This window comes from Lissotriton vulgaris, chromosome 8 (assembly GCF_964263255.1).
Source record: "Lissotriton vulgaris chromosome 8, aLisVul1.2, whole genome shotgun sequence".
Lineage (NCBI taxonomy): Eukaryota > Metazoa > Chordata > Amphibia > Caudata > Salamandridae > Lissotriton > Lissotriton vulgaris.
The window spans coordinates 319,946,016-319,973,339 of record NC_141696.1 but is presented as its reverse complement, the minus strand read 5'-3'; the positions used below and the strand labels follow the sequence as shown (position 1 = coordinate 319,973,339).

Genomic DNA, 27,324 nt, shown 5'->3' with positions numbered 1-27,324 from the left:
TTGAAGCTGGTAGTTATTTGCTTGGGAAAAGCCTTCTTCTTGGTTTCTCGAATTAGCTGGCGTAGCTCCTCTAGGCAACTTTGACAGCATGTTTCTGCTTCCCCTTTGCTGGGTCTCCATTTCCATTTCAATTGTTTGCAGTGCCGCTTGGTCACTCATTAGTGTACCATCTGGCTTGTGTTCTTGAATTAGCTGTGTGACTTCCTTTGTGGGGGCCAGGGTGTCGGCACGGTTGGTGATTAACTTTTTTTACGTTTTTAAGTTTTGATGTTGCATGTTAGGTGGCCCATGAGTTCTGGCTTGTTGTCTTGGAAGGTGGGAGCCCAAGCTACCGTAGCTAGGTTGTTCCAGTGTCGTCATGCTGGGCCCACTGTGGGGCTGTTCCTCTCGCCTGGTGGATGTTGATTGTAAAGCTGACTTTGTTGTGGTTGGTCCAGGTGAAGGACCTCGGTGTGTTGATTGTGATGTTGTTGAAGGATGCAAAGACAGGGTCTAGGATGTGCCTGTTGGCATGGGTAGGATCAGGAACACATTGGTTGAGTCCCAGGTTTCATCGTCTAGTAAGTCTCAGTTCTATGTGGTGTGCTTGCTGAACGAGTGGGTGTTGAGTAGTATGCATGGTATTGGTTTATGGCGTGTGCATGTGTTTCTTGGTAGGTGTTCGAGTGGAAGTGGTGCGGGGTGTAGTACGTGTGTTCTTGGGCAATGTTGAAGCTGCAGGTGTGGAAGTGCAGGTGAAGCAGCAGAAGGGGCAGGCGAAAGCCCTTCTCTGTAGTCTGTATGGCACCCCAGCAGAGAGTCGAGCAGCACCTGGGGTTCAGTGCATGGAGGAGAGCGATGGGGGAGATGTGGATTGGAGAGGTATCAGGGTTCCTGACACTGGGAATGTTCCACTTGGGGACAGACACAGACCAGCTTGCCTGTGGCATGCCATTGGCATGCCTTCTTGGCTCCTAGAGGTCCTTAAAGGGTGGAGGAACACTGGGGCAGTAAGCAGTGGGGAGGGGGAGCACAGTTAGCATAAAATCGGGAAATAGAGTGGGCGAGGACGAGGTAGGGAGCCGGGGGAGTAGGGAGGGAGCACAGAGAGGGCAAGAAAGGGGCATGGGAAAGGGCATATAGAGGCAGAGAAAGCAGATAAAAGCAGACAGACCTCAAAGATACAGAGACAAATGACACAAAGATCACAAAGAGAGCACAGAGGTTTAAAAGGGAGTGAGAAAAGTGGCACAGATGTCACAACAGAGTGAGAAAAGTGGCATCAAATGTCACAGAGAAGGGGGAATAAATAGCACAAATATCACAATAAGATAAAGGAAAACGGCACAAAGGTGGGCAGGTGCTGTGGTGGTATGTCTACGGTTGTGCAGGGCAGGGATACTGAATCTGATGAGGGCATGGTATGTCCAAGTGATTGGCGATGGGTTTTTGATGGAGATGGTGCAGACATAGGACCAAATGGGGTCCATGAGGCTTCTAGCTGTGTGAATGGGTTCAGTTATGTGCTGAGTGTGAATAAGGTTTTCGAGACGAGCTGTGGGGATCTGGTCAGTGCGGTCTTCCAGGTGAAAGTGCAGGTCTCCAACGAGGATGAAGGTGTTGGAGTCAAGGGTCAGTGGTCAGGAGTGGGATGAAGTCCTGGACCTCCTTTTGAAGTTTGTGCAAGTTCTTGGTGGTCTGATTACAAGGGTTCTGCTAAGCAATAAGTTGTCTGTGATGTGTGGCTTAAATGTGAAGCCTTCCAAGTAGCATGTGTGTATGTCCATGAATGTTTTGTGTCCCTGAAAATGAAGGCCACTCTGCCTCCTGCCTTTTGTTGCCAGTCCTGCCTGATGATCTTCTATCCATTGGAGATGGTTGTGGGTGATGTCCAGTGCAGAGGATATGTTCAGTCAGGTTTCTGTGAGCAATAGCAGGTCCACAGTGTGGCTGTCTATGTCTATTGCATATTTCGTGGGTTTTGGTGTTGCAGAGTACGCATGAGAGTGCAGAGCGGTGTGTGTATGGTGGCTGGTCTGTGCGGGTGTGAAGGAATGGGGTATTGAGTGCTGATAGTGCAGGAGTGATGAGTGTAGGATGTAGGAAGGAGCATAACAACTTGCATGAGGGGCAGGAGAATCCTTCTTATGTTTTGTGTGGTGTGGTGCAGGTAAGGGAAGGACCAGGGTTTCTGGTGGCTAAGGTCCCGGACGGGCGTGGGGCTCCCCTTTAGCACACCAGTGGCTAGTCCATTGTGCACATCCATGCTGTGGCCACCACTTAGCAGGTCTTTGGAGGGGGAGGAGATCAGGAGCAGGGCTGGTAGGGGCAGATGAATGGGAAATGGGAGCACATGGAAAATGATAAGGAGTGTGGAAGCAAGGGTGCAGAAAATAGCTCCAGGAAAGGCCTTGTCTGGTCACAAGCCAAGGCAGAGGTAAGTTGTAGGAGGTCTATGAGGGAACTGCTTTATGGCAGTCTGTACTGCATCTGCTATTAAATATGTCATGGACGGTCGGAGAGAGCATTGTGCCGTCATCTGGGAAGGACCTAGGAAGCAGGAGAACTGGAAACTAGAGATTAGGAACATTGTGGGAGAAGGTAAGAAGCATAAGGGTGGGCAGAGAGCAGGAAAAGAGTGAGAAACTGCCCCAGAAGAGGAAGATCACTGAAAAGAGAAAAAGAGGGCAGAAAGACAAAACAGAAAGGCAAAGCAGTAGACAGCAGTAAAAGCAGTGATCAATGGGCAAGAGGCAGTTAGTCCAAAATAATTCAGCTGCCAGGGCTATTTATGGACTCCCTAGACGAGCTAGTGCTTCTGACTTGCTAAAAGAACTACACTGGCTTTCCATAGCTAAGAGGGTTCTCTTCAAAAGCCTAACGCTGACCTACAAGGCCCTTCATGACTCTGGCCCTATGTACATTAGGAAACGTCTTGCCCTGTACAAACCGAACAGAGCTTTGCGATCGGCCTCCTTGTCCAAAATGGTCGTTCCGTCCATTAAGCGGACTAGACAAGGGGGGCGCTCTTTTCATTATCTGGCCCCGCGCGCCTGGAATGAGCTTCCCATCTCTCTCAGACAGGCCCCTAATCTGCTGTCTTTTAGAAAGGCCTTGAAAACCTGGCTTTTTTCTAGTTAATTTTATTTCGCTTTTATGTTCTGTAGTTATGTCTCCTGCCCTAAAGGACCTCTTCGCCAAAGCGCCGGGACACTCCTACTGGAGTAGCCGTTGCGCTATAGAAGAATCCGATAACATAACAACATAACATAACATTAGTGAGCAGAGTCAAACAGTGGCAAAAAGGTCTGAAATAGGGTCAAACCAAAGATAAAAAGATAAACCCAGATACAGAAGAAAAATAAAATGGCAACCACAAAATAGAGGCAAAACAAAGAGAAAAAGGCAAAAATAGATGCAGTTGGGTGCAGAGACAGAAAATTGAGTAAAAAATATTGAATTGCACAAATATCGTGGCAAAAATATCACGGGTCAGGAATATCGACAAACAAATTCTCGTGGTCAAGAATATTGATTTTAGGTAAGTAATATCGATTTAAAAAGTGTTTAATATCGTTTGCAAAAATATAGTTGTTAAAAATATCGATTTTTTATTAACGTTATGTATTTTAGTATATATTTTATGTGTGTGATGTTTTTTTTTATATAAGAATTGTTTATATTTTCATTATATGTGTTAACATTTTTGTAGTTTATTTTTTTTATTTGAATTTTGCATTTTCAGTTCCGTAGGGAGTTGTGGGTTTATAGGGGAATAGGGTGGGAAGTAATTTAATTATATAAAATGTATTGATTATTTTTAGTAGTTATTAATTGGTTTTTTTTATTTGCCTTTTTAGTTCTGTAGTGGGTTGTGGGTTTATAGGGGAATAGGGTGGCAAGTAACTTAATAATATACCATTTATTGCATACTTTTTATTTATTAGCGTGTATTTAATTATGATGCTATAGTGTTAAATGTGTAAATTAATGTATTATTATTTAATAATTAGTTGTTAATTAATTTTAATTAATTAATTATTTAATAATTGATGATAATTGTGTATTTATTTATTTGTTTATTTATTTTATTTCCAAGGTTTTATATAGCGCTACTGGACCCAGGGGTATCAGAGCGCTTTACAAGATAGGTTAACAATTACAATAAAGTAAAACAATGTGCATTATAACATGAGTTACATAAAATAGGGTAATAGAATGTGCTGGGTGTTTAGGGGCGAAGGAGATCAATAGGGGATGGGGTGTCGAAGTTCAGAGGGAGAAGGGAGAGAAGAAAAGGGGAGAGGCAGAATGAGAGGCGGGGAAGGGGTTGAGAAGGAGGCGTGAATCAGAAAGCAAGGCGTGTAGAGTCAGACATCATTGTGGTTAGGTTCTCCAATATTTGTTGTGAAGGAGTATTTGCAGTCTTTTTTTGAAGAGAAGGTAGGAGGGGTTGCATCGAAGACCTTTGGGGAGAGAGTTCCAGATCGTGGGGGCGTTCCCAGAAAAAGCACGAGATTGGTTTTTTTGTGCTTGAGTCTGGGAGGGATTAGGACAAGGGAGTTAGTGCTCCTCAGGGACCTGGAGCATCCAGCTTTTTGCAGTTTCTCAGCCAGGTAGGAGGGGGTGCTTAGGTGAAGGGCTTTGTGCGTGATACATGCAATCTTGTAGGTGGATCTACCTTCTATTGGGAGCAAATTGAGATTTTTTAGGACCGGAGAGATGTGGTTGAATTTTTTACAATCGGAGATAAGTCTGGCGGCAAGGTTGAGGACAGATTTGAGAGGTGCTAGGTGGGCTTTGGGGGTGCCAGCGAGTTACCATAGTCAATACGGGAAAGGACAAGCGATTGTACAACGGTTTTAAAGTCGTCTGCTGGTATGAAAGGTTTGAGTTTTTTGAGGTGGTGGAGGGTGAAGAGGGCACCCTTGGCAGCATTTTTGATGTGTGGTATGAGATTCATGTTATGGTGTTTTAGGTGTGTGGTGTGGTATTTATAGGTGTAAATGTTGTTAAGAGTGGGAAGTAATTTATTTTTTATTGATGAATGATCAATTAGTTGTTAATTAATTTAAATTATTTCATTGGTAATTAATTATGGTAATTGTGTAATTAATTTTAGGTGTGTATTGTGGTGTTTAGAGGTGTAAATGGTGGGAAGGGTGGAAAGTAATTTATTTTTTATTGATGAATTATTAATTAATTGTCAATTCATTTAAATTAATTATAATATTTTTACATTCATTATATTTATACTAATTATGGAAATACATTTGAATAAAAATGTTTAAGTCTTTACTTATTGGTGTGGTATTATAGGGTAGGAAATAAAAGAAATATATTTATGTTTTGAATAATTTGTTTGTTTGTTAATATTTGCTGCTTAAAAATAGATATTGTTTATAAATATATTTCTTAATTTACATTTTATATAATATTTGTACCTTTATTATATGCAATTAACTTTATAACATGTATTCTTTGTATATGTTTAATATAATTAATCGTATATTTTTAAAGTATTGTTTATTTATTTTTAAGAGTATTACATTTTTTTTAATTGTTTAAATGTTATTAGTTATTTTTGTTTCTCTGCTAGCCAACACTTTCCCTACTGTTGCACTGACTGGGTTGGGAATAGTAATTTGTACCCCTCTGCTATCTAACACTTTCCCTACTGTTCCACTCATTGGAGTGGGAATAATAATGTTTACCTCTCCGCTATCCAGCACTTTCCCTACTGCTGCACTCACTGGAGTGAGAATTATAATTTCTACCCCTCCGCTATCCAGCATTTTCCCTACTATTGCACTCATTAAAGTGGGAATAGTAATTTGTACCCATCCGCTATCTCGCACTTTCCCTACTGTTCCACTCATTGGAGTGGGAATAATAATGTTTACCTCTCCGCTATCCAGCACTTTCCCTACTGTTGCACTTACAGGAGTGGGAATAATTATTTTTAGCTCTCCGCTACCCAGCACTTTCCCTACTGTTGCACTCATTGGAGTGGGAATAGTCATTTTACCCCTCCGCTATCCAGCACTTTCCCTACTGTTGCACTCACTGGAGTGGGAATAATAATTTGTACCCCTCTGCTATCCAGCACTTTCCCTACTGTTGCACTCTTTGTAGTGGAAATAGTCATATTTACCCTTTCGCTATCCAGCACTTTCCCTACTGGTTCCAATCACTGGAGGGGGCATAATAATTTTTACCCCTCTGCTATCTAGCACTTTCCCTACCGTTGCACTCTTTGTAATGGGAATAGTAATATTTACCCCTTCGCTATCCAGCACTTTCCCTACTGTTGCAATCACTGGCGTGGGCATAGTAATTTTTACCCCTCTGCTATCTAAATGTTCCCTACTGTTGCACTCTTTGGTGTGGGAATACTCATTTTTACCCCTCCTCTATCCAACATTTTCCCTACTGTTGCACTCACTGGAGTTGGAATAGTAAATGTAATTCGTATGCTATCCAACATTTACCCTACTTTTGCACTCACTAGGGTGGTAATAGTACTTTTTTCCCCTCCGCTATCCAACACTTTCCCTACTGTTGCACTCTTTGGAGTGGGAATAGTAATTTTTACCCCTCCGCTATCCAATACTTTACCTAATGTTACACTCAATGGAGTTGGAACAGTAAATTTAATTATTTTGCTATCCAACATTTTCCCTACTGTTGTATTATTGTATTGCGAAATGTATGTTTTAATTTTGTTTTAATAGTGTTATGTTTTAATTAATTATTTATTTTTTTAGTTTTAAATTATTGATATATGTATATATTTTATGTTTTTTATAATTTTAAAGTTTCAAAATTAAATAAAGATAATAGTTAATGCATCATTTTAAAGTAAATATATATATATATATATATAAATTATTATGTTTGCGTGTTTCTATTTTTTAAAGGAAGTTTATTTTTCATATTTAGTTAAAATGTATATTACATTTAATTAATGTTGTTAAAGATAATATTAATATTTCATATATTCATTATATATTATTTTTTTTATTTTAAATCGATATTTTTTACATCTATATTTTTAACTTCAATATTTGTATTCAATATTTTTGTACTTACCTCTTTAAGAATAGGGATTCAATATTTTTGCATTCTATATTTTTTTCGATATTTTTTACATCAATTTTTTTAGCAAAGGTATTCTATCAGTGAACCATGTAGTTGATAGAGAAAACGTCTAGAATAATATAGAGGCAAAAACAGATGTACAGTATATGCCAAGTGAAAATGAAGAGTATATAATCATAGTACAGATAGTAGACGAGATGAAAACAACTCCAGGATCCTTTGGAAAGGATCGGCGTAGTATGGATAGCTCATGCACCCTAGATATGATGGCAGCCGCCTAGTCATATAATGGTCAAAATCCAGCCCTTCATGACTGCAACTCTTCTATATATTAATTGATACCTGACATGGAAAAGCACCTGCTGATATTTACACAGACAGACTGAACAGTTTGTTGCAATAGGATGGCTTCACTAAGTCATACATTGCAGCAACGCACGTTGAGCGGCCCACTGGCATATGCTGGCTGTATCCTTTTATATTATGGACACATCCATTTGCATTGTAAATTATCATAGGCACATTTCCAACAAAAGATTTAAAGATCTGTGATACTATTTCCATTTATGTCTTATGTATCAAAGCGTGTGAGGAACACTTCTGCTTGCCACGTGTTGGCATTTTGGCACTGACTGACTGCTGTGCTTAGGGTTGCCAGGAAATGTTAAATCTTTTACATCGAGACGTTTAGTCTGAAGGGATATATATTAATTATGTTACAGTTTGATCGTGGTCTTAATGGTTATAAGGTTGTAATTGGCAGTATGAATGAGAGGACATGGTGTAGGAGATGCAAATGTTGATGGAAGGAGATTGTCTAAATATGGTTTTAGCTTGAAGCACAAAGCACTATGGCTAAGGGACATTACTTATGTCTTGGAAATGTTAACTTCCAGGAATCATTGATCACAACCCAATTCACAAAGGTAAACATACACTTTTGCGTAAGTTTATGTTTGTCTGCTATTCACAAAGGTATTTTACTAGAAGTAGCTTCACGACTGCACATAAAAAACATAGTACTGCCCAACCTTTTTTTAGGTGAGGAGACTCAGAAGTCGTAAAGATCCTACTCACAAATCCTTAAGTGAATAACCAAAAATCATAAACTTAAAGAAATGTTTAAGTTTACATTTGTGAGTCAGGCCTTTAGTGTGAAATGAGGTTTGTCTGTATAGTAGCTTATGTTACTTTTTATGCAAGGGCATACTTTACATGAAAAAATCTTGCAATATACCAGGGGCCGTAATATGAAAGTGCCCTGGGGCCTCGATGGGTGTTTGGGCCCGCTTTGCACACCCCCAGGCACCATAGTATTACAGAATGGGTTGCAGACACATTTGCAGCACCTTCTGTAATACCGATAGCAGTGGTGCACTTAAAGCGCTACCTACAAAGGTCACTCCCTGCATTTGCATGGAGGCATGGCCCCATGCAAACGAGGGAATACATTTGCCTCAACGCCTACTCCATATTGCAGAAAAGGATGCAGAGGCAAATAAGCTCTCAGAAGGTGAACTGACAGTTCGCCACCCCCTGAGAGCAGCCCTCTGGAGGGGGATAAAGGGGTCTGTGGACCGCCCGGAGATCCCCTTGTAGGCGGGTGCAGTCACTCACTGCACCCGCCTGCAATGGAATCTCTAATTCCCCTTCAAAGTGCAGGCGGGTTGCCGCTTGCATTGTGAAAACAGCTCTGGGGCAGTGCGAGTTAGCGGCTGCCCTGGGGAAAGCGCATTCATTGTAATACGGCGCATTTTCATTGTTTGCGCAGGGGGCACATTTTAAAATGTGCACCTGGGCCAAACAATGAAAAAGCACCTTGCGTGTTATACGGCGCCACAAGGAGATTGGCTTGAGCAAAAAATGTCACTGATAAACAGTATTCTGCCGACAAAAAATAAAGATTATTGCATAACACAAAAAAATCAAGACATTTCTCAAATTTCAGCTGAATTTGTGTAATTTCACATATTTTGCCAGCATAATACAATTTCAGACCGACCGACTTCGAAGTTTTTGTAGTTTGTACAACTCTTACTGGCAGGTTCCTTTTCTGACTTTCTATTTTTCTACATTTCTGTACATATACAGTTGTCCATTAAAATACACACAATAGATCACTTATATTTTGCCATTCATATTATGGGCTGGATGTCTTCTATGCCATTAATCGCTCTGAGTTTGATAAACAATATTCAGCAATCAATCGAAGTTAATTCCAAGCACAACCATGATGATTAAAGACGATGTTGCCGTTGCTGCATTTTTTTGGAACCATATCTGGGTCAAATGTCCAAAAACTGGCATTTTGTACTCTTCCTCTGAGTAGAGGAAGATATAAAGGGGAATGAGAAGCGATCTTGGCACTATGTCCTTTGTCACAGGTGATGAATGGGTGTGCACTCTGTCTCAGCTTCAGAGGTTTTGTTTTGTGACAACAACGACCGCCTTAAATTAATCATGGAAGGACATTTGAAAGGAGACGAAATAAAAGCAGGGTGAATTCACAGAATGCAGCTTACCTTTATGTCTTGCCAAATATCGGCCAAGCAGGATAATGGAACAGAGTGTCACAAACACAACGACGGCCACTATCCCTCCTATGAGTGCGTGGTCAGGCCCAATTTGTCCAGCCAGGGCATTTGGGTCTAAAAAGAAAAAAAGACAGAAGATGAAAGCGTCACCCAATGACATAGCACAAGACATCGACATTTTTGGAAGAACATGACCCCCTGTATTGCATGTTGAGATTTCGTTTCTCTCGAATTTAGCCCCACTTGATTCGTTCTTTCATCTCTAAATGTGAACCTTGGCAAAGGGGCGAGACCGGATGCCAAATGTGTCTACTATCAGTAAATGATGTCACACGTGGTAGCCTTGCCAACCAGAGAACGCTCGTAAGATTGACAGTGCGGGGTGCACGAGCAGGTTGCTGAATGCCACTGTATTGGCTTTATGTGTTAATCAATCAGCTTTTTTTGCAACTCTTCACTTTGGCGTTTATATTGCACAGTCTACCGGTTGTCGGGGTGCTTTTGTTACTCCCACTTACTTGCGTTGCAATCCCAAAGTCTTATTTTGGAAGCCTCTGTCTAGCCAGACATAAAAAATGGTGTAATTTGTTTCACATGGGCCAAATCGCCAAAATAACAAGGGACAGCAGAAGTGACATAATAACACCATCGGTGGACCCACAGTCCCACCCTTTTCCCCATGGTGTCCTCCGATAGGTGGCGGTGGAAGCGCAAAGACTGAAAACGACAGGAATAAAGAAGTCTTACACCGCCGTTTTTACTTTTTGATCCTTAAGACCAGGGGTAGCACGGACAGTATAGGGTAATCCATCAGTAGCGGCTGCTACTTTTGGCTACCCAAAAATGTTGTCAGTATTTTTTAGAATGCAAAAATTACAGTAGGTGAGAAACTATTGGACTATCCAGATAAAAATCATTGCTGATTAACAAATGAAAAGTTATGTTTCTGGTAAAAAGGAACAACACATCTACTATTAACCCTACATATTTTCGTGCCTGTCACCTAAAGGCCTCTGGTCAGAAAAACAACCCTTCTAATGAGCTTCCATATTGTAGGTTTTGAAATCAGCCAGAAATGTAAAGAATGTAAAGTATTAAGGCCCAGATTTCGGGGAGAAACTCATGCAACTAAAGGTGCTGCTCTCTACTGCGTTGCTTGAAAGTGAGATAGCAGAACAGCATCATTTCTTCTAAGATACGGCTCTGTTTTTCTGTCTTCCTGCACTAGCACACAATGGGGGCCATGAGCCAATGCCCACACACTTGTGACATAGTACAAGGGAGTGTGCTTTTTTGTAAGGAATAGTTTTTGTGCAGGAATGGGTCCCTTCCAGTACACAAACTTTTTTTTAACACTTTTCTGCTTTGTATGTGTTATGCACAATACAGCACAGATGCAAAGTAGGAAAAACAATGAGAAATGAAAATGTGTCACCTCATTATGCCTGTCTTGAGGAGGTGTGACATTGTTTTGCAATGGATGTTTGTAGATGGTGATTTGTGTCAAAACCCTTGGGTGGTTGCATGGAAAAGCCCATGTATCACCAAAATACGCCCCTTGGTGCAAAGTAATGCAAAGCAGAGCATAGCTTAACTTTGTGCTACTTTGGGAAACTATTGTATGGAAATCCTGATTTGTGAGGGGTAGTCAATCCCAGCACAACACTTTGGCCCTCATTATGATATTGATGGTCCCGCCACTGACTGGCCATCCGCGGCCGGCCCATCGACATCTACAGATGCAGTTCGACCGCCGGATTATGATCCAGTGGTCAGAGGAATAGGGCGGAGGGACCAACCGCTGATTTTCCAAAAAGCTAAAGGAGCCTATAGGGGCAGTGGTGGGACCATAATCCCTATAATAGGATGCTGCCTGCTCAAGCACCGCCATAGGGATTACGATGTTTGTTTCCCTCTGCCTATTCATGGTGGTCCAACCGCCATGAAACAGCAGATGGAAGGGTATTTTGGGGGCCTCCGCAATGGGGCCTGGGGAGCACATGTGGTGCTCCCCAAACACCCATGCAGCCTGTGCTATGCACCACATGGTGCCTGGCATACATTGCCATTGCAGAGATATTTGTAAACATGCCTTTTATGCGGCTTGTGCTGCAGCCCTTTTTACGGGCCGCAGCACAAGCCTCAATTGAAAAATGCATGTTTCTGACCGCCTTCATGGTGGTCGGCTCGTACTGAGGCGGGTGGAGCAGCCAACTACATGTTGGGCGGACTCCATCCTGATACAATGTCGGTCGTCCAACCGGCATCGTATTGGGGGCCTTATTCCGCCGCAGCGCTAAGGGGGTAGGGTGGCCGCGCGGCGGTCACGTGCTTGCGGTTCGCTCCATCACGGCTCGCAGGTGAGCTGTGCTTGTGACGGAACGGTTCCGTCACGAACGCGCCCGCTCAATGGAACGCGCCGCGCAGGTGTGAAATCAGCGCCGCGCAGGCGCGCCGAGCGGGCCGTGACGGAACCGTTCCGTCACAAGCACAGCTCACCCGCGGCTTGCGACGGAACGGTTCCGTCACAAGCATGCAAGGGGTTAATGTCGGGTTTCTGTTACCAAAGTAACTAACACCAACACAGCGCAGTTAGTAAAGCTGGGCTTCTCTTAATCGAAATCATTGCTTCTTCTGTCTCTCAATGGGTGAGTTGGGATGGGAGGGCTTACACGATTTAGCTCACGTTTTTACGTCAGTCATTTTACGTTCCGCAATGAGGCCAACACTAATAATAATAAGAAAACATGGGAAAGAACTTGGCATTCGATAGCATCAGCAGAAAATTGCCCGCATAATACATAATTTATACAGCTCTATCGCAGTGGGAATCCCTTTTATATTCCTGTCTTGTCATTCGCCTCTTATTGCGGAAGAAATGAAAAATAAGGAGATAAAATGTGGCCTTGCCAGGTTTGTCCGCTGACAGCTGAGCGCGGATGAATCCGGTCAAAAAAATGCCTCCCCTTGTCTGGGCTCATCATTCACTTTCAAGTATTAGTTCTCGAAGTACAGCAGTTATCCGATTAACCACCGAGTGATTAAAGTGCAAGAGACTGAACCATAAATCTGCGGCTTCAATTTCCTGGCTGCGCGCAGCAGCATATGGGTATTGTCAGATTTGCATTCTCAGAGCTCAGTGTTCAGGAGTCAACACGGCAGCGCCAGTGCCAGCCTCTGAACGAGCAGGAAGGAGGCAGGGCACTCCGAGAGGTGCCTCAGTCAGGAGCCCAGCTCCAAACATGAATAGGGAATGCTGGGAATCGAATTTATTGAGACTGTCACCACTGACAATTAAGGCAACGAAAGGAAGTGCAAGTCAGATATTGTGTGATGCAAGAGCACTTCTTCTACTGGCAGACAGACCATTCTGCACATTGAAGGAAGGTCTCCAGGCTCTTTAATATTTTCAAAACACACTTTTGATCCAGCAAATAGAATAATTATGTAAATAATGTTCTATTATTTCAATTTTGTTTGTTTTTATATTTTAATAAATACGGCCGGGCGGGTCGCGAGACCCCCTGCCTTCCAAAGAATTCTGTTGTTTGATTGATGAATGTTTACTGCAGTTCACATGATAGGGCGGGGGGAGGCCAGCAGTCCCAGACCATGTGCATTTTATCCCGTCAGTATCAGCGCTTTGCGTTGCACAAAGATGGCATTCTATTTCTCAAATCGACAAAGATTGCCAGTATTTAATAAAGTTAATTTACTGTCGGCATCATACTTTGTGCAACCAAAATGAAAATGATTATTTCTCTTCGCCAGCTGCGAAGTACAGCAGAAGAATTTTGTGTAAAGAATCTTAGAACTGCAGAGACTGTCCCAAACCGCCTGCATGGTAATCTACAACAAAGAGAACTCACTAACAATGGGATTTTGTTGTGCTAACCTTGAACTCAGGACATGATTTCCAAATGCTTAGTAGTATAATTAACATACTTCATCTCAATTCAGAATAAAGGCAAGAATCTGGTTGTTTTGTCTGACATAATGGAATGTAAAGTTCCTGTTCCGCCAGATCCCTGAGATATCTCTGCCCCCAATTCTACGGGACAGGACGCCGCTGACTCTTTAAAACATTTAATCCATTTCACCAGTGCTTAATTTGAGCCAGTGATTTCTAGTGTTAGGCTCCGGCACCTAATTGTGAACACCAGCACTATGACAGTATGCCACATGGTGGCGCTGTCTGTGTACTTTAGAGATGAGCAGAACAACAGCTGTTTATTCATTCAATATACAGTAAAAACGATTACCCGTTGCGTTCAACGTCACAGTGGGCGTGTGTGGAGGACGGCTGGGTTCGAAACACACCCACTCATTAATTCCCCAGCACCGCGGCGGAATTTGCGCCACGGACAAAGGGTTAATTCCTGTCACACAAGACATTTTTAGAGCTTTGGGGGCCTGGAATAATCTGAACATTCACTTTCTGGGGTGTTATTGTTGGTTGCATAGGTATTGTTGTTGGTAGCGCTGGCAAGGCAATGGGTGGTAAAAGCTGCAGTGGCCTACTGGCAAGGGCCCTGGCACCTATTTTATTACAAATAAAGTATTTCATTTCACCATGGCTTTACTTCACCTTGATTTTTCAAAGGGTGCCAAAACTATCACATGAATAAATCTTGCCCTCCCCCTATTATTAAATTCTACATATCAAAAACAAATTGAACATGCCAAATGTCTGACAAATTGAGCTTCAAATTTATTATCAAATCACACATTTTTTGACACATTCTTTAACTTTGCTCCCACATATCATTGAAACCAGAAAGCCCTGCACCAGTTGCAAAACACAAAATGATGTAGTTACCCTGCAAAATGTGACGAGGAACACATTAGTCTCCAGTATCTCATAGATATTCATTTGTAACAGAATAATTGGGCCCCCCCTAAGGTGAGGGCTACCTGAAGGGCTGGGGCCCTCCTTCACCACAGGGGCTGCAGGGGCCTGCGTTTTGCCACTGCCCTGCGCTTAGCTTAACATGTTAACAGTTTTCAAAATCTTATACAAATTTCTGAACAGTGCTTACATAATAGGCCCATTTTCTGACCCCCACCCAGCTTTAATTGATGTATTGTTTCCTAGATTTGCATGATACTCAAAATATCAGGAGTAAGCAAAAATGCTAAGTGTCTGACAAGTGTTGTGGAGATCAATACAAGTACATCATTGTTACTATCAAAAAAATACTTTTACATTCTTTGACTTTGGTCTCACTGCAGTTTGATCTACATGAAATCTGAGCTTAACTTGCTAAAAACCTGTCAAATTTCCTTCAGATTTATTAAATATTATAAAAGGGATTAGCATATGATAATATTTATGATTCTCTCTTTAATTTTGCCCTGCTTTACGATTCTGCACAAAACCCAAGGAAGACAAGGGCCCTTATTAAGAGTTTAGTAGTCAGAGTACTCTACAAAAACATTACAGATGTCCAGTCTGCTGTAGTGCAAGTCTTTTATCGTCAATGGCACTGTAAATGCAGTGGAGTGGATAGACTATCCTGTCTGCCAAACTATAAATAGGGCCCTAAATATGTTAAATGTCAACGTAACTTTATATGAATTTGTCAACGGATGCCACATCGATTAGTCCATGAATAGGTCCCCCTCTGTTTCTAACCGTATTGTCCTTCCCATATTGTACATCCCAAGAGTGCCTACATTGTGGTTAGCATAGCTTTTTGAGCGGGAATGGAAACCTTCCTGCAAAATAAATTTTCTTAGAGGCTTATTCCTCTTTATATGTGTGCTGCAAAATACAGCACACATGCAAAAAGGAAGTAATATGAAGAAAAAAAGATATTTCACTTTGTTACACAAGCGTCGGGTAGGTGGACTATTTAGGAGCAAACCCAGGTTGACAGACTTTAGTAATTTGAGTTTGTGTAAAAATTCATGGGTGGTTGCGCTGGAACATCCATGCTCCACCCTTTGAGGAAAGCCAAGCAAATTGGCCTTTGGATGGTTTAGCAAATTCCAACATACAACAGCAAATGTTAGTAAATCTAGGCTCTTATTTACAACTAATATAAACCACAAAGAAGCATGGCATCAACCAAATGTGGGGATGTGCAGAGAGTAATATGCTATTTATGACCATTATTAAGGGATGCAATGGGCATCAGGCTCCTCTCAAGGCTTTGTTTCTTGTCACAGAACACAATAACGGGGAGACTGGGAGCACGCCTAGGTCCAGCATACAAGCTCCCTAAATGTACATGTATAAAGGTGGAGTATGCTGTTCCTAAAAGAATAAAAAAAGGAAACAGAAAAGGCAGTAGGCCGGGAGGGGTCTGCGAAATTAGATCGGGGGGGGGTGTTATACTTCAATATGACGTCTTATTTTAAAAGACCTCCTGCAAAGAGCCCCCTCAAGGGGCCCATTGGGCATTGCAGAACTAGCCCAATGAGGAGCTGCCGGATGATGAAGCATGACATACATCTGGGTGTGTGAGGGCTCTTGCTTCTGAGGAAGCAGATCCCCCAATCTGCTTGCTCAGATCACTCCTGTCCTACTGCCTTTTCTGTTTCCTCTTCTGATTTTTTTAATCCATACTCCACTTGTATACTTTATTTCTTGTGAGTCACAGCTCCTCCCCACTAGTGAAAATGCATACTTAACCGTGAGCGACTGCTTTTATACTGTTTTGATATATTACACAGAGGTAGTTATCCCTATTTAGATATGCTTCAATCAGACAATACACCCAAAAACATTTATTAGGTAGCTTAATACTCATAAAAAACATTTTTTAAGTCGCATACAAACATCTATGAAATTAATCTTCAATTAATTACAAATGGTAATATAGCTCTACCACACTTTCTATTGAAAAAACAATTTTCTTTGACTACCAATTGACTATATCATGGTGGAGTGCAGTTCCTGGCACCGGGTGAAGGGCTTTGAGGTCATTCCACGAACAGACAGCAATCATAAGGCCTTATCACTAACTTTTGGGTTCCCAGACTCAGGCATATCCCCTCCTAGCGAGACAGGATAATTATTGCCAATGACAGGAGAAGGCTGAAATGGGGAGCTATGAAACAATCGCCTGAGAAATTGATCGAGCCCTATGGATTTATTATCCCGATATTGCAGGAAATAGGCATGCTTAGGGATGATGGGACTAACCCCACTTATTTAAATTCAGTTCCAACGCTCCACAACCAGCTTATAGCTAACTTAGCTGATATTTTAAATCCTATTAGTCGCCCAAGGAAAATCAAAGATTCACCACATTCTTGGTACAATGATGAATGTCGTAAGGCCAAGAAAGCATTGTTGGAGGCGATCAAAGGGCAGCAAAGAGCACTGATAAGAATTAGGCGAGCCCACTATAAAGAAGTTGTTTCCAGTGTAAAACAGTCCTGGGAGGAAAATAAATGGCTAAATATTAAATCTGCCCTTTTGAATCGGGATATGAAAGCATTTTGGCTAATAATAAGAACGGGTTGTAAGGAAGGTATTCTTGCTAGTGAACCTAATTTGCCTGCCGAAGTGTGGTCTGATCACTTCCAAAGGCTATATGCAATAGATCTGGAACAGGTCCCTCAGGCAGACCCCAGGGGTACATCCTACACAGAACACCTATCTACAGAAGCCCATTTGGCCCAAATGTGTAGTGGGTAAACAATGTTTGCGAGGAAATAACGCTACTAGAGGTTAGCTCAGCGTTACAAAGATTACCAGCAGGGAAAGCGCCTGGGTTGGACAAACTCACTGGAGATATAAGAACCATTAACCCCTCCCATGCTGGTGACGAACCCCAGCCGTCACGCCCCGCGGTGGGCTTGTGCTGATGACGGCTGGGGTTCGTCACGGCTCCGCCCTGTTCTTTTGTTTACCGCACAGCGGTAAAATAGCGGCAGCAGCGAAAGGGTTAATTTGGGGCCCATACTTTCTAATATTATTCAATGCCATTAGGAAGGGCATGCCCATCCCTGAGACCCGGGCCGGGGCTGAGATTGTACCAATTTTTAAAAAGGGTTCTCCGCTACTACCAGCAAAATATAGACCGATCAGTTTGATCGATGTCAAACAAAAACTGTTTGCTAGGGTAATATTGGACCGGATCCAGGGCTGGATGGAAGAAAATGATATCATCATCCCATATCAGGCAGGATTCAGGAAAAACACCTCCACAATCGACCAAGTATTCAGATTTCAACTAATCTCATGGAAGACAGTATCAATAGAGGGTGGCAGCCTCTTTTTGATATTTGTGGACCTAAACACTGCCTTTGTTCTTGTCCCCAGACCCAAATTGTGTTTTTTTAGGAGATATGGGGATTCCTGTCTACCTACTAGACATACTGATTAGGTTCCATGACAACACCTATGCCAAAGTCAGATGTGGCAGGGGAGGCGTATTGACCGATAGACTCTCAGTTGGCAGAGGTGTAAGGCAGGGCTGCGAGCTCGCACCGACCCTGTTTTGCCTCTTTGTCAACGCACTAATTCCGCTTCTGGCTGAGGTAGCAAACAATGATGCCCCAAAGTTAGCAAACACCAAGGTGGCGGCATTGATGTTCGCTGACGATACCCTCCTCCTATCAAAGACATCAATGGGTATACAGAGGCTACTGGATAGCTTCGCCCTATTTTGTAGTAACAGGGGTTTGGCGATCAATACTACTAAAACTAAATTCATGATCGTCAACCCTCCCAAGACAACTCGTCCTAACCCATAACTGAAAGGCATTTGTCTGGACAGTGTGTCTGTATTTGAATACCTTGGCTTCACCCTGTCAGAAGACATGCAGTGGGCACCACAAATAGCCAAAGCCAAGCTCAAGCTTTCACAGATTGCGGGGAGTATAGCCAAACTAGCCAGGGAGTCACCTTTTAAACCCATTGGTACCGTTCTTGAAATGTATAGGGCTCAAGCGCGTGGTCCACCTTTGCATAGGGCAGAATTATGGGGGCATTCTTCCCCCTCTACTCTAGTTGCCACTGAGAATAGATTCTTAAGACAAATAATGGGCCTCCTGGCAAGTACCCCGCTAATCCCTCTGCACCTAGACCTGGGCATACCCCTGATCGAGGATGAGATTGCTCTAAAACCGTTCATGTTTTGGCGAAGACTCTGGGCAACTCTCGAATAAGCATCAAATCAGGCAGACACAAACAAGCTTTTATGCTATCCAGGCTTGTTGAAAAGGGTCCCTTGGTTTGCCCATGTAAAGCATGAGTGTGAAAGACTTGGTCAGCCCCATATGTGGAGCACTCCGAGTGACACCTGCCCATCAGTCCCCCGCGCCTTAGTGCCCAAGACTTTTCGTACTTTAAAGCTTGAAGCACTGCAAGCAAATCCCACACTATGCATGAGGGTTCTTGGAAGCACAGCAGGACTGCCAACTCCTGTATAAAATCTATGTATAAAGTTCATACCCCCGTCATCCTTAGGCCGACATAGTAATACAGCAAGGTAGGACCCCATGGGAGACATATGGGTAAATATACATCACATCTTGCTAAGATAGACAGAGGAGACCGAGACTTCCCAGCCGACACACTGACCAGAGACGCTGAGGTTCCAGCATGCAGACACTCCAGCTCGCAGTGGTCTAACACCCCTCATAGGCCTTTCAGCTCGAGACCAGGACGGGATTCCACAGTCTTACAATTCAGGTAATGGGGTTGACTAAATCCTAGAGGGATTCTTGGCTTAACACCTACATCCATGCTAGGTACACTTAGGCACATCTAGTTAAGGAGGCAACGTAGGAGTACGCATCTTTTATCATGTGTTTTATATACTTGACTATATTCATGAATGTAGTAAGATGGTAGAACTATACCATCCTTTTACCTTTGTAGTACTTCTAATCATTATATCTTATACTGTCTAACAGTTGCTGAAGCACATCTATTTTAAACCAGAATAACAACTGTTCAATAAATGATTATTGATAACACCCAGCCTGTTTTATGTGGTGTATCCCTCTGAGACAAACTAAGTAAGCATGAGTGACTGATCAAAAGGTAGTATATTGTTTCCATGATCCGGAGGGATCAGGGTTGTCATATTCGCTGGTTGCCAAGAACTATTCCCTGCTTGGTAAGAGGAGAGTATAGTGGCACTGTGAGCTAGTTGGTACAAAAAGGCCAACATACCCGGTGGGGGTGATCAGAGTTCGTCTGACACCAATCCTACAGAGTATGTTGTCTAAACATGCAGATACTGTATACTTGTTATAGGAACTACATGACAACACATCCCTTATCCCAGTCTAGATTCGATGCAGCCCTTCTCCTGTGTGCAGCAGAACTGTTGCATTGCCTCCCCAAGAAATCAGAAACTGATGCATCACTGTGTGTTTAGATGCTTCCCACCCCTGTGGCTGTTTTGCCTTCTGGATTTTGATACATTTGATATACTTTGTGTAAAAATCACTCAGCCATAGATTTCTATGGACAGAATTGTTTGAAACCTTTTAAAAGTCATATTTTGAGTTGTGTATGTTGGATGTTTTTCATTTTTGTCCTGTTTGGTTCATATAAAGATACTTCATTTTTCTAACCTGGTGTGGTGTGTATTTGTAGTGTTTTTACTGTGTTATTGTGTGTGTTATGTCAAATACTTTACACTATGCCTCTGTGATAAGCCTGACTGCTTGTGCCAAACTACCCAAGCGATGAGCAGGGGTTATCTTCAGTGTGTAGTCCACTTATCCTGACTAGAAGGAAGGGTCCCTACTTGGACAGGGTGCAAGACACTCGCAACTAAAGACCCCCATCCCTAACAAACATGAAGACACCCTGAAAAATAAATTACACCAATACACCCAGATTTTTTAGCCACAGAGGAACTTCAAGTATCTGTGGATGGTGTGGTGAGTGGGTTGCTAAAACACTGAAGTGATAACAATGTGTCCATTGGAACCAATTTCAATAAAGTCTATAAAGCTTTCTTCTTCAGCATACAATGTCCTACACAGATTTATTTTATTGTTCAATGATTCTTACGCAGTAACTAGCAATGAAGATCAAGGGGCGTTGGTAAAGTAAATGTCATGAATAGTCTTGTTAATTTAGCATTCATTTAAACTGTATCACTGCCTAGGTTTCGCAATTGATATAATAATATCAAATGCATATATTTATGGAAGACCCGCATAGTGAATTTGCAGATTTTTTGCACTACAAAAACAATAAAAGCGGTACAGCTGTTCTGCCCTTCGCAGTATTTGTACAGATTCCAAGAGGTGAAGTATTGTGGCAGTCTCAAAGGGCTGTCTGACGCAAGGGGAAATGTTATATCAGATGGCCTGTTTTGTCATAGGCACATACTTGGTAGAATAACCAATGGTCTTAAAATGTTGAGTATCCGTTTGGAATGTATCATATCATGATACATATTTGCTGAGAGCTTGCCTGCTATAAAGTCTACCCAGCCTCTGATTCACCATATTTTAAAGCCTTAAGGAAAACTTGAAGACTGGTTCATTTGCAACTCTGTTGCTCATTTAGGCAGAACAATGTTTTTAACTCTGAAAAACATTTTGGCTTTGAATAAAACAATAAAAGGTAAGCCCAAAGAAGAGGAAAAACCTGGTAATCTATCACACTTGTGTGTGAATATATTGTCATTGGTTATTGCCACTGCATTAAAAGTCAGATCATTCAGGTTCAAATTGCACAGAACAGAATTTGTGGCACTGAAAAAAACCTTTTCATCGTGCCCTCCAAAAAATGGGGCTAAATGTTTTTCAAATAACATTGGCTAGATGGTTTCCTCATGCACATGAACAACCTCACCTCAAATTATCTTATAGCTGAGACAAGCAACCCGTCTGTGGCTACTGCTAATATGCGTTGTATGCAAAGGACTGACAATGAAGCTGACAATAAATCTAGATGTTGCTTTTCACACGACTATCAATCATCTTTTAGTCTGCTGATGTCCTTATCTATTTTACAGGCTTAAAAATTCTGACCTCTACTTCAGCAAGATAATGACCACAGAACCTCAAAGAAAATCCAATAATTTAAGTAAAGGGAGTTTATGCCTGGGTGGAACTATTTTGCATCATCCTGAAATGATGGGGATTACATCTCACATATATCAATGCTCATCATTGTAGTAGAGAAACTCCATGCGCCACTATGGCGCTGTCTACTATGTACATGTGGGCCTCTAGATCGAAAATTTCCGAACCCCTGCAGATTTTATAAACCAGATCCATAACATGAATTTATCAATGGAATTGCAGAAACCAGTTTGACCATCCTACTCTGGAAACCTGAAATCATACCATCAATCAAATAATAAATGAAGTGTTTGTTAAGCGTGACTACTCACACGTAAGGGTCTGAAGGTGCTCGGGGGTGGGGGGTTGCAGGTTCCAGTCCATCAAGGAGGGGTGGGGGTCTGTCGAAGAACCAGGTTTTGAGGCTTCTTCTGAAGAGCGGAAGGTCATTCCAGGCTCTGGCCGCGCGGAAAGAGAAGGAGTGGCCGCCCGATCTGGTCTTTCTGGTGCGGGGAACCACGGCGTAGTAGAGCTGGGCTGATCGTAGGGTCCTTTGGGGTGCGTGGAATTTGAGTCTGCTGTTCAGGTATGCTGGTCCGGTGTCGTGGAGGGCCTTGTGAGCGTAGGTTAGCATCTTGAAGGTGACTCTAGCTTCGATGGGGAGCCAATGGAGTGTGCGCAAGTGCTGGGAGATGTGGCAGTGTCTTGGCAGGCTGAGGAACAGTCTTGCAGCTGCGTTTTGGATATTCTGTAGCTTGTGGGTGAGGTTTTTGTTTATTCCGGATTAGAGTGCATTGCCGTAGTCGAGCCTGCTGGTGACCAGGGCGTGAGTGGCGGTCTTTCTGTGTTTGAGTAGGATCCATTTGAAGGTCTTACCTAGGAGGCGGAGGGTATGGAAGCAGGAGGACGAGACGGAGTTGATCAGGTGGTCCATTTTGAGCTCTGAGTTCAGGATGATTCCCAGGTTGGTGCGTGGTCCGTGGGGGTGGGCGGGCTTCTGAGGGCGGGGGGGGGGGGCACCAGGTGTCATTGCAGGTGTCAGGGTTTGGGGCCATGACGAGTACTTCCGTTTTGTTGGTGTTTAGTTGTAGGCAGCTGTTTTTTATCCATTTGGCGACGGCTTCCATTCTGTCTCGAAAGTTGTGTCTGGCGGTGTTGAGTTCGTTGGATAGGGAGAGGATGAGTTGGGTGTCGTCTGCGTATGACACAATGTTGAGTCTGTAGTTTCTGATGATGGGGGCGAGCGGAGCCATGTAGACATTGAAGAGCACAGGGCTGAGGGTGGTCCCCTGGGGGACTCCGCAGGGGGTAGGTATAAAGTCCGAGAGGAAAGGGGGGAGTCTGACCCACTCCCTTCTTCCAGAGAGGAAGGAGCGGATCCAGTCGAGGGCCTTGTCTTGGATCCCTGCATCGTGGAGTCTGCGTATTAGGGTGCGGTGAGAGACGGTGTCAACGCCGCTGAGAGGTCGAGGAGGATGAGAGCTGCTGTTTCTCCTTTGTCCAGTAAGGTACAGCTGTCACCTGTTGTGGCGAGGAATGCGGTTTCCATACTGTGGCTTTTTATGAAGCGGGATTGGGAGGAGTCGAGGATGTTGTGCTCTTCCATGAATGTGGCGAGTTGGCTGTTAATGGCTTTCTCAATTACTTTCGCTGAGAACGGCAGCAGGGAGATGGGTCTGTAGTTTTTGAGGTTGGTGGGGTCCGCCGAGTGTTTATTCAGGAGTGGGTTGATCTCAGCATGTTTCTAGTCATCAGGGGTTGCCAGGGAGGGGTTGATGGTGTGGCAGAGCAGGGGTGCGATGGTGCCGGCGACTCTGTTGAAAATGTGGTGGGGGCAGGGGTCCATGGGGGCCCCAGAGTGGATTAACTTCATTGTCTTCAGTGTGCCTTCGGTGTTGAGGGCTGTCCAGTTGTCGATCACTGGCTTCAGGGTGTTAGGGTGGTTGGTGAGGGTTCAGTGAGTTGCTTGCCTTCGTCAAAGTTGTTGTAGATGCTCTTGATTTTGTGGTGGAAAAAGGTGCCGAGTTTGTTCGAGAGGTCTTGTGAGGGAGGGATGTCGGTGGACTCGCTAGTTAGTTGGGCAAAATCCTTGATGATGTTGAAGAGTTCTTTGCATCTGTTCATAAATTCATAATTTGAAAAGGGGAAGTCAATTCTAGATACAGGTTTGATTCACATAATGACACTTAATGCCTGCTGAGATAATCTCCCTGGACAGTGTCTTTCCTCCAAAATGAGCAGCATGAACAGAAGTGGTTCTTGGAATTGACTAATGCCTAAACTGCACTCCTGGCAGTTGTGGCAATTGGACACACTCCCTATTACTTATTGGCATAGAGGATTATTCACAGACTGTGTTTTGTTTAGGAGTACTATAATAAAACTACCAAAGAACTACAAAATGTATTCACTAACCTACATGCGGATGTCTATGTCTCTTTTATGTGTTGGGAGCTCCACACACATAGGTATATGTTTTTGTAGTAAATGTGGGAAGGACGTGGAAGTGGTTGGAAAATGAAGAATACCAACTACAAAGTAGTAGGAGTGAAGGGAATAGTGAGGTGGGGTTTGAGGATGGTGAATGAGGGGTTTACGGAGGGGCATGCACCCATCCACATAAGAGTAAGCCCATTTCTATTCACAAACTGCACTTCTGTAGTTACTACAGCCAAAAGGGACCCACAGCAGTCTCATATAAACTCCTGCAACACCCTACCATATAAAATAATAGTGACAAGTACTTCCAAAGAAAAAGCTCACAGGAACTAATGCTAAATGAAAGTAACTTGTTTGATTTTTTTTTTCAAGTATTGAAACTTTTTTTTAAAATGCTCACAATTAAATCCCCCAAAACATTTTTTCATTGTTGTATTCACATATCATGTGAATGCTTAGAGGTTAATGGTAAGTTGACAACATAAACATGAGTCAGCAGAACACGGTTCTATTTACCCAGGAGAGTCACATTTCGATGAGAGCGGAGATCCGTTTCATTTCAACATCAAACCTTGGCCCTTTTCATTTCCATCACTTAATAGAAATATGATGCTGCTATTGAACCAAGTGAGACACCAGAATTCAATATTTCAAGGCCCTATTTGTATTTATTTCACATGTACAAGGTCACATTGAAACGTTCACCGTGAATATTGAAAAGCTCATATCTCCGTGGCTGTAAATGGCTAACCCATTAATTTAGGCAACATATGCGCACACTCTGCAGATCATCGGTCCCTGTCTGGGCGCCTAAGATGAATAAACAGATAAACTGAATCCCTATTAAGAGCCAAGGCATGCGGCTGATAGATGATGTTGTCAAAGTCCTGAAGCACACAAGATAAGACGAAAATCGTATGCAAAGAAAAGCATTTTAAAGTGGCACTCGTGCTCGAAATGCAGTCCGAGGCAGGCAAAAACAACAGTGCTTCTGAGATGCGCCGTGTAGATAGCATTCCTTTCACGGGCGTTGCACAATTAATTGTTTCACTTATTGCGCAGAATTAACGGATTGTAAGTATGCAGCACGTTTTCAGTAATTATATTTACAGATCTGTTTATTCTGTCATTCTCGCTTAGTGTGTAGTTCTTTATGGTTATGCAAGGCAGGCTCCTGGCATTATTTGCTAATTTCATTGCAATATTTGTCTGACGTTGAAAAATACAGTCATCGGTAACCTCTCAAACTCAGTGAGGGAATGTGAAAGTATTGGGTGATAAACCATACACACGCTGCTCGGATAACACCAGGACATTACATCTTGGAACAAAATAGTGATGCGGAATGTCGATAAAGATCCCCCAATTATTCGACTATCAGAATAAAGGCACTTTACATATTTGAGTTCTTTTTAATTGTAGGTCATCTTCTTTTGCCCATGGTGGCACACACAAAAAGTTTCACAGCTGTGAAATGGGAATGAGTCATTTAATCTCCCTCCTTTGAGGCACTTTGTGGAGATGTAAATGTACACCTTTGATTTACAAGCTATTGTAAACCTGTGATTTACATTCTATAACTGTAAAAAAATGCCTCTTTTTGCATAATCACCTCTGTTTGTTTTTGGACTGCTGCTGTTGTGCTTTTACTCTGCGCACTGTGACTCTGCTAACTAGGCCTACTGCATGTGCTCTGACCTTTAAGACATGTTGCAATTGGCTATAGTCCTAACTGGGACTATTAACTTACATAAAAGAACCTAGTATATGGTACAAAGTATACCCAGGGTGTGTAAATTAAATTTCACTAGTAGACCGCAGGTCATATTGTGCCACCACTAAAGTGACATATCAAACCGTAACTTCAGGCCTGCCTCTTTCGACAGGCCTAAAACTCCCATATGGCAGGGTGCATGATATTTAAAAGCAAGACATGTAAGACTTTAAAGTTAAACATGTCCTTAAAATGACAATACCCTAAAATCTCGTTTTACTGCAACAGCATTAGCTCTTCCATAGGAAAACATTAGCCTACCTAATTAAAAGTAAATATTGTTGTTTCACGTGGGAACCAGATAAAAAGTTCCAACTGTCACTGAGGAGCTGAATAGCTCCTTGATGAGGTGTGAGTTGTCTCCTGGAGCTCAGACAAAGCCTTGACTATGGGGCGAGGATGGACATCTCTTGATAGGATTGCCTGGGGTCTATGCCCAGCCCCTTGCATATCTTCAAAGAAGGCCTATTCTGTCACTGGTAGATGTAGCTGACACCTGAGCCTGCCTCTTTTGCGTCTTCCTAGCTAGCCAGGCTCTTAATCCATGTGGGAGAGGAGCTGCTCCAGAACTGCCTTTGACTCACCTGAGGGCGGGTTTGGCCTTTTCCATGGCCACACCTCAGGGTGCCCTGCACCTCAGGGAGCTCTGCACAGGGGAAGAAAAGTATTGCCATGTTGATTTTGGGAAGAGAAGTGCAGTGTGGGAATGTATGCAGCCAGGCAGACATGAATAGCTGCAAAATTGGGTAGGTGTCTCCTTTAGACCTTTTTCTTTTTGGTTAGGGAAGGGCTAGGAGTCACCTTCATCCACAAGCTATTTCCAGGCGTAAATGTGGAATTTCTGGGTACATTCTTCAGAACACACATGGACTATTGGAAGACAGAGGAAGACAGAGGAAGGACTAACCTGCTGTTGAGACCTGTAAGCAGAAGTCTAATGCTGGGTTACTAACCCCCACTGGTACCCAGGACAAAGAATTTGTCTCCAAGCATCAGTTGGCTGACATCTGTTAAGCTACCGGGACACAAAAGCTGCAAGGAGCCCACTTTCCTGAAGGGGATCAGCTGACCAGTTCCAACTAGACCTGCACTAGACCTTGCTTGTAGTTTCTGCTGGAGTGAGTCTTAACAGTAAAGTGGTGCCCACAAGGTCTTGGATGCTTGGGTGGTGGTGGAGTGTATACCTCCTTTCTCTTTACTGCAAGAATTAGGACCTAGAAATATGTTGACACTTTTCTGCCCGGAGACCCTGGTCAGCCATTGATATTGACTCGCCAGTTGACCTCAACTTGCCAGCTTGCCCCACTGAAGGAGATCTGACTTCCACAAAAGTTTCCAAGTCTGAATATATAGGGCTTCGCCGGGTCCAAAGCTTAAAAGCATCCGGTCGATGTATTATGCTCACAGATAGGAAAGAAATTGCCTTGAAGCATAGTTTTTTTGTGGAAAGGATGCCCTTATGCATTCCTATACCGTTTTACTATGGAGCAAGGGTACCTTCATTGG

General features: G+C 42.9%; 1 protein-coding gene across 3 annotated transcripts in view; it reads right to left on the bottom strand.

Moving 5' to 3' along the window:
- CADM2 (cell adhesion molecule 2) overlaps positions 1-27,324 on the bottom strand; it is a 1,625,130-nt gene that overhangs the window by 17,315 nt on the left and 1,580,491 nt on the right. For all 3 annotated transcript variants that reach the window (XM_086934078.1, XM_086934080.1, XM_086934079.1), the window contains one exon: positions 9,603-9,728. In XM_086934078.1, coding sequence (XP_086790204.1) covers positions 9,603-9,728 — 126 coding nt within the window. The remainder of the gene's footprint in view (positions 1-9,602; positions 9,729-27,324) is intronic.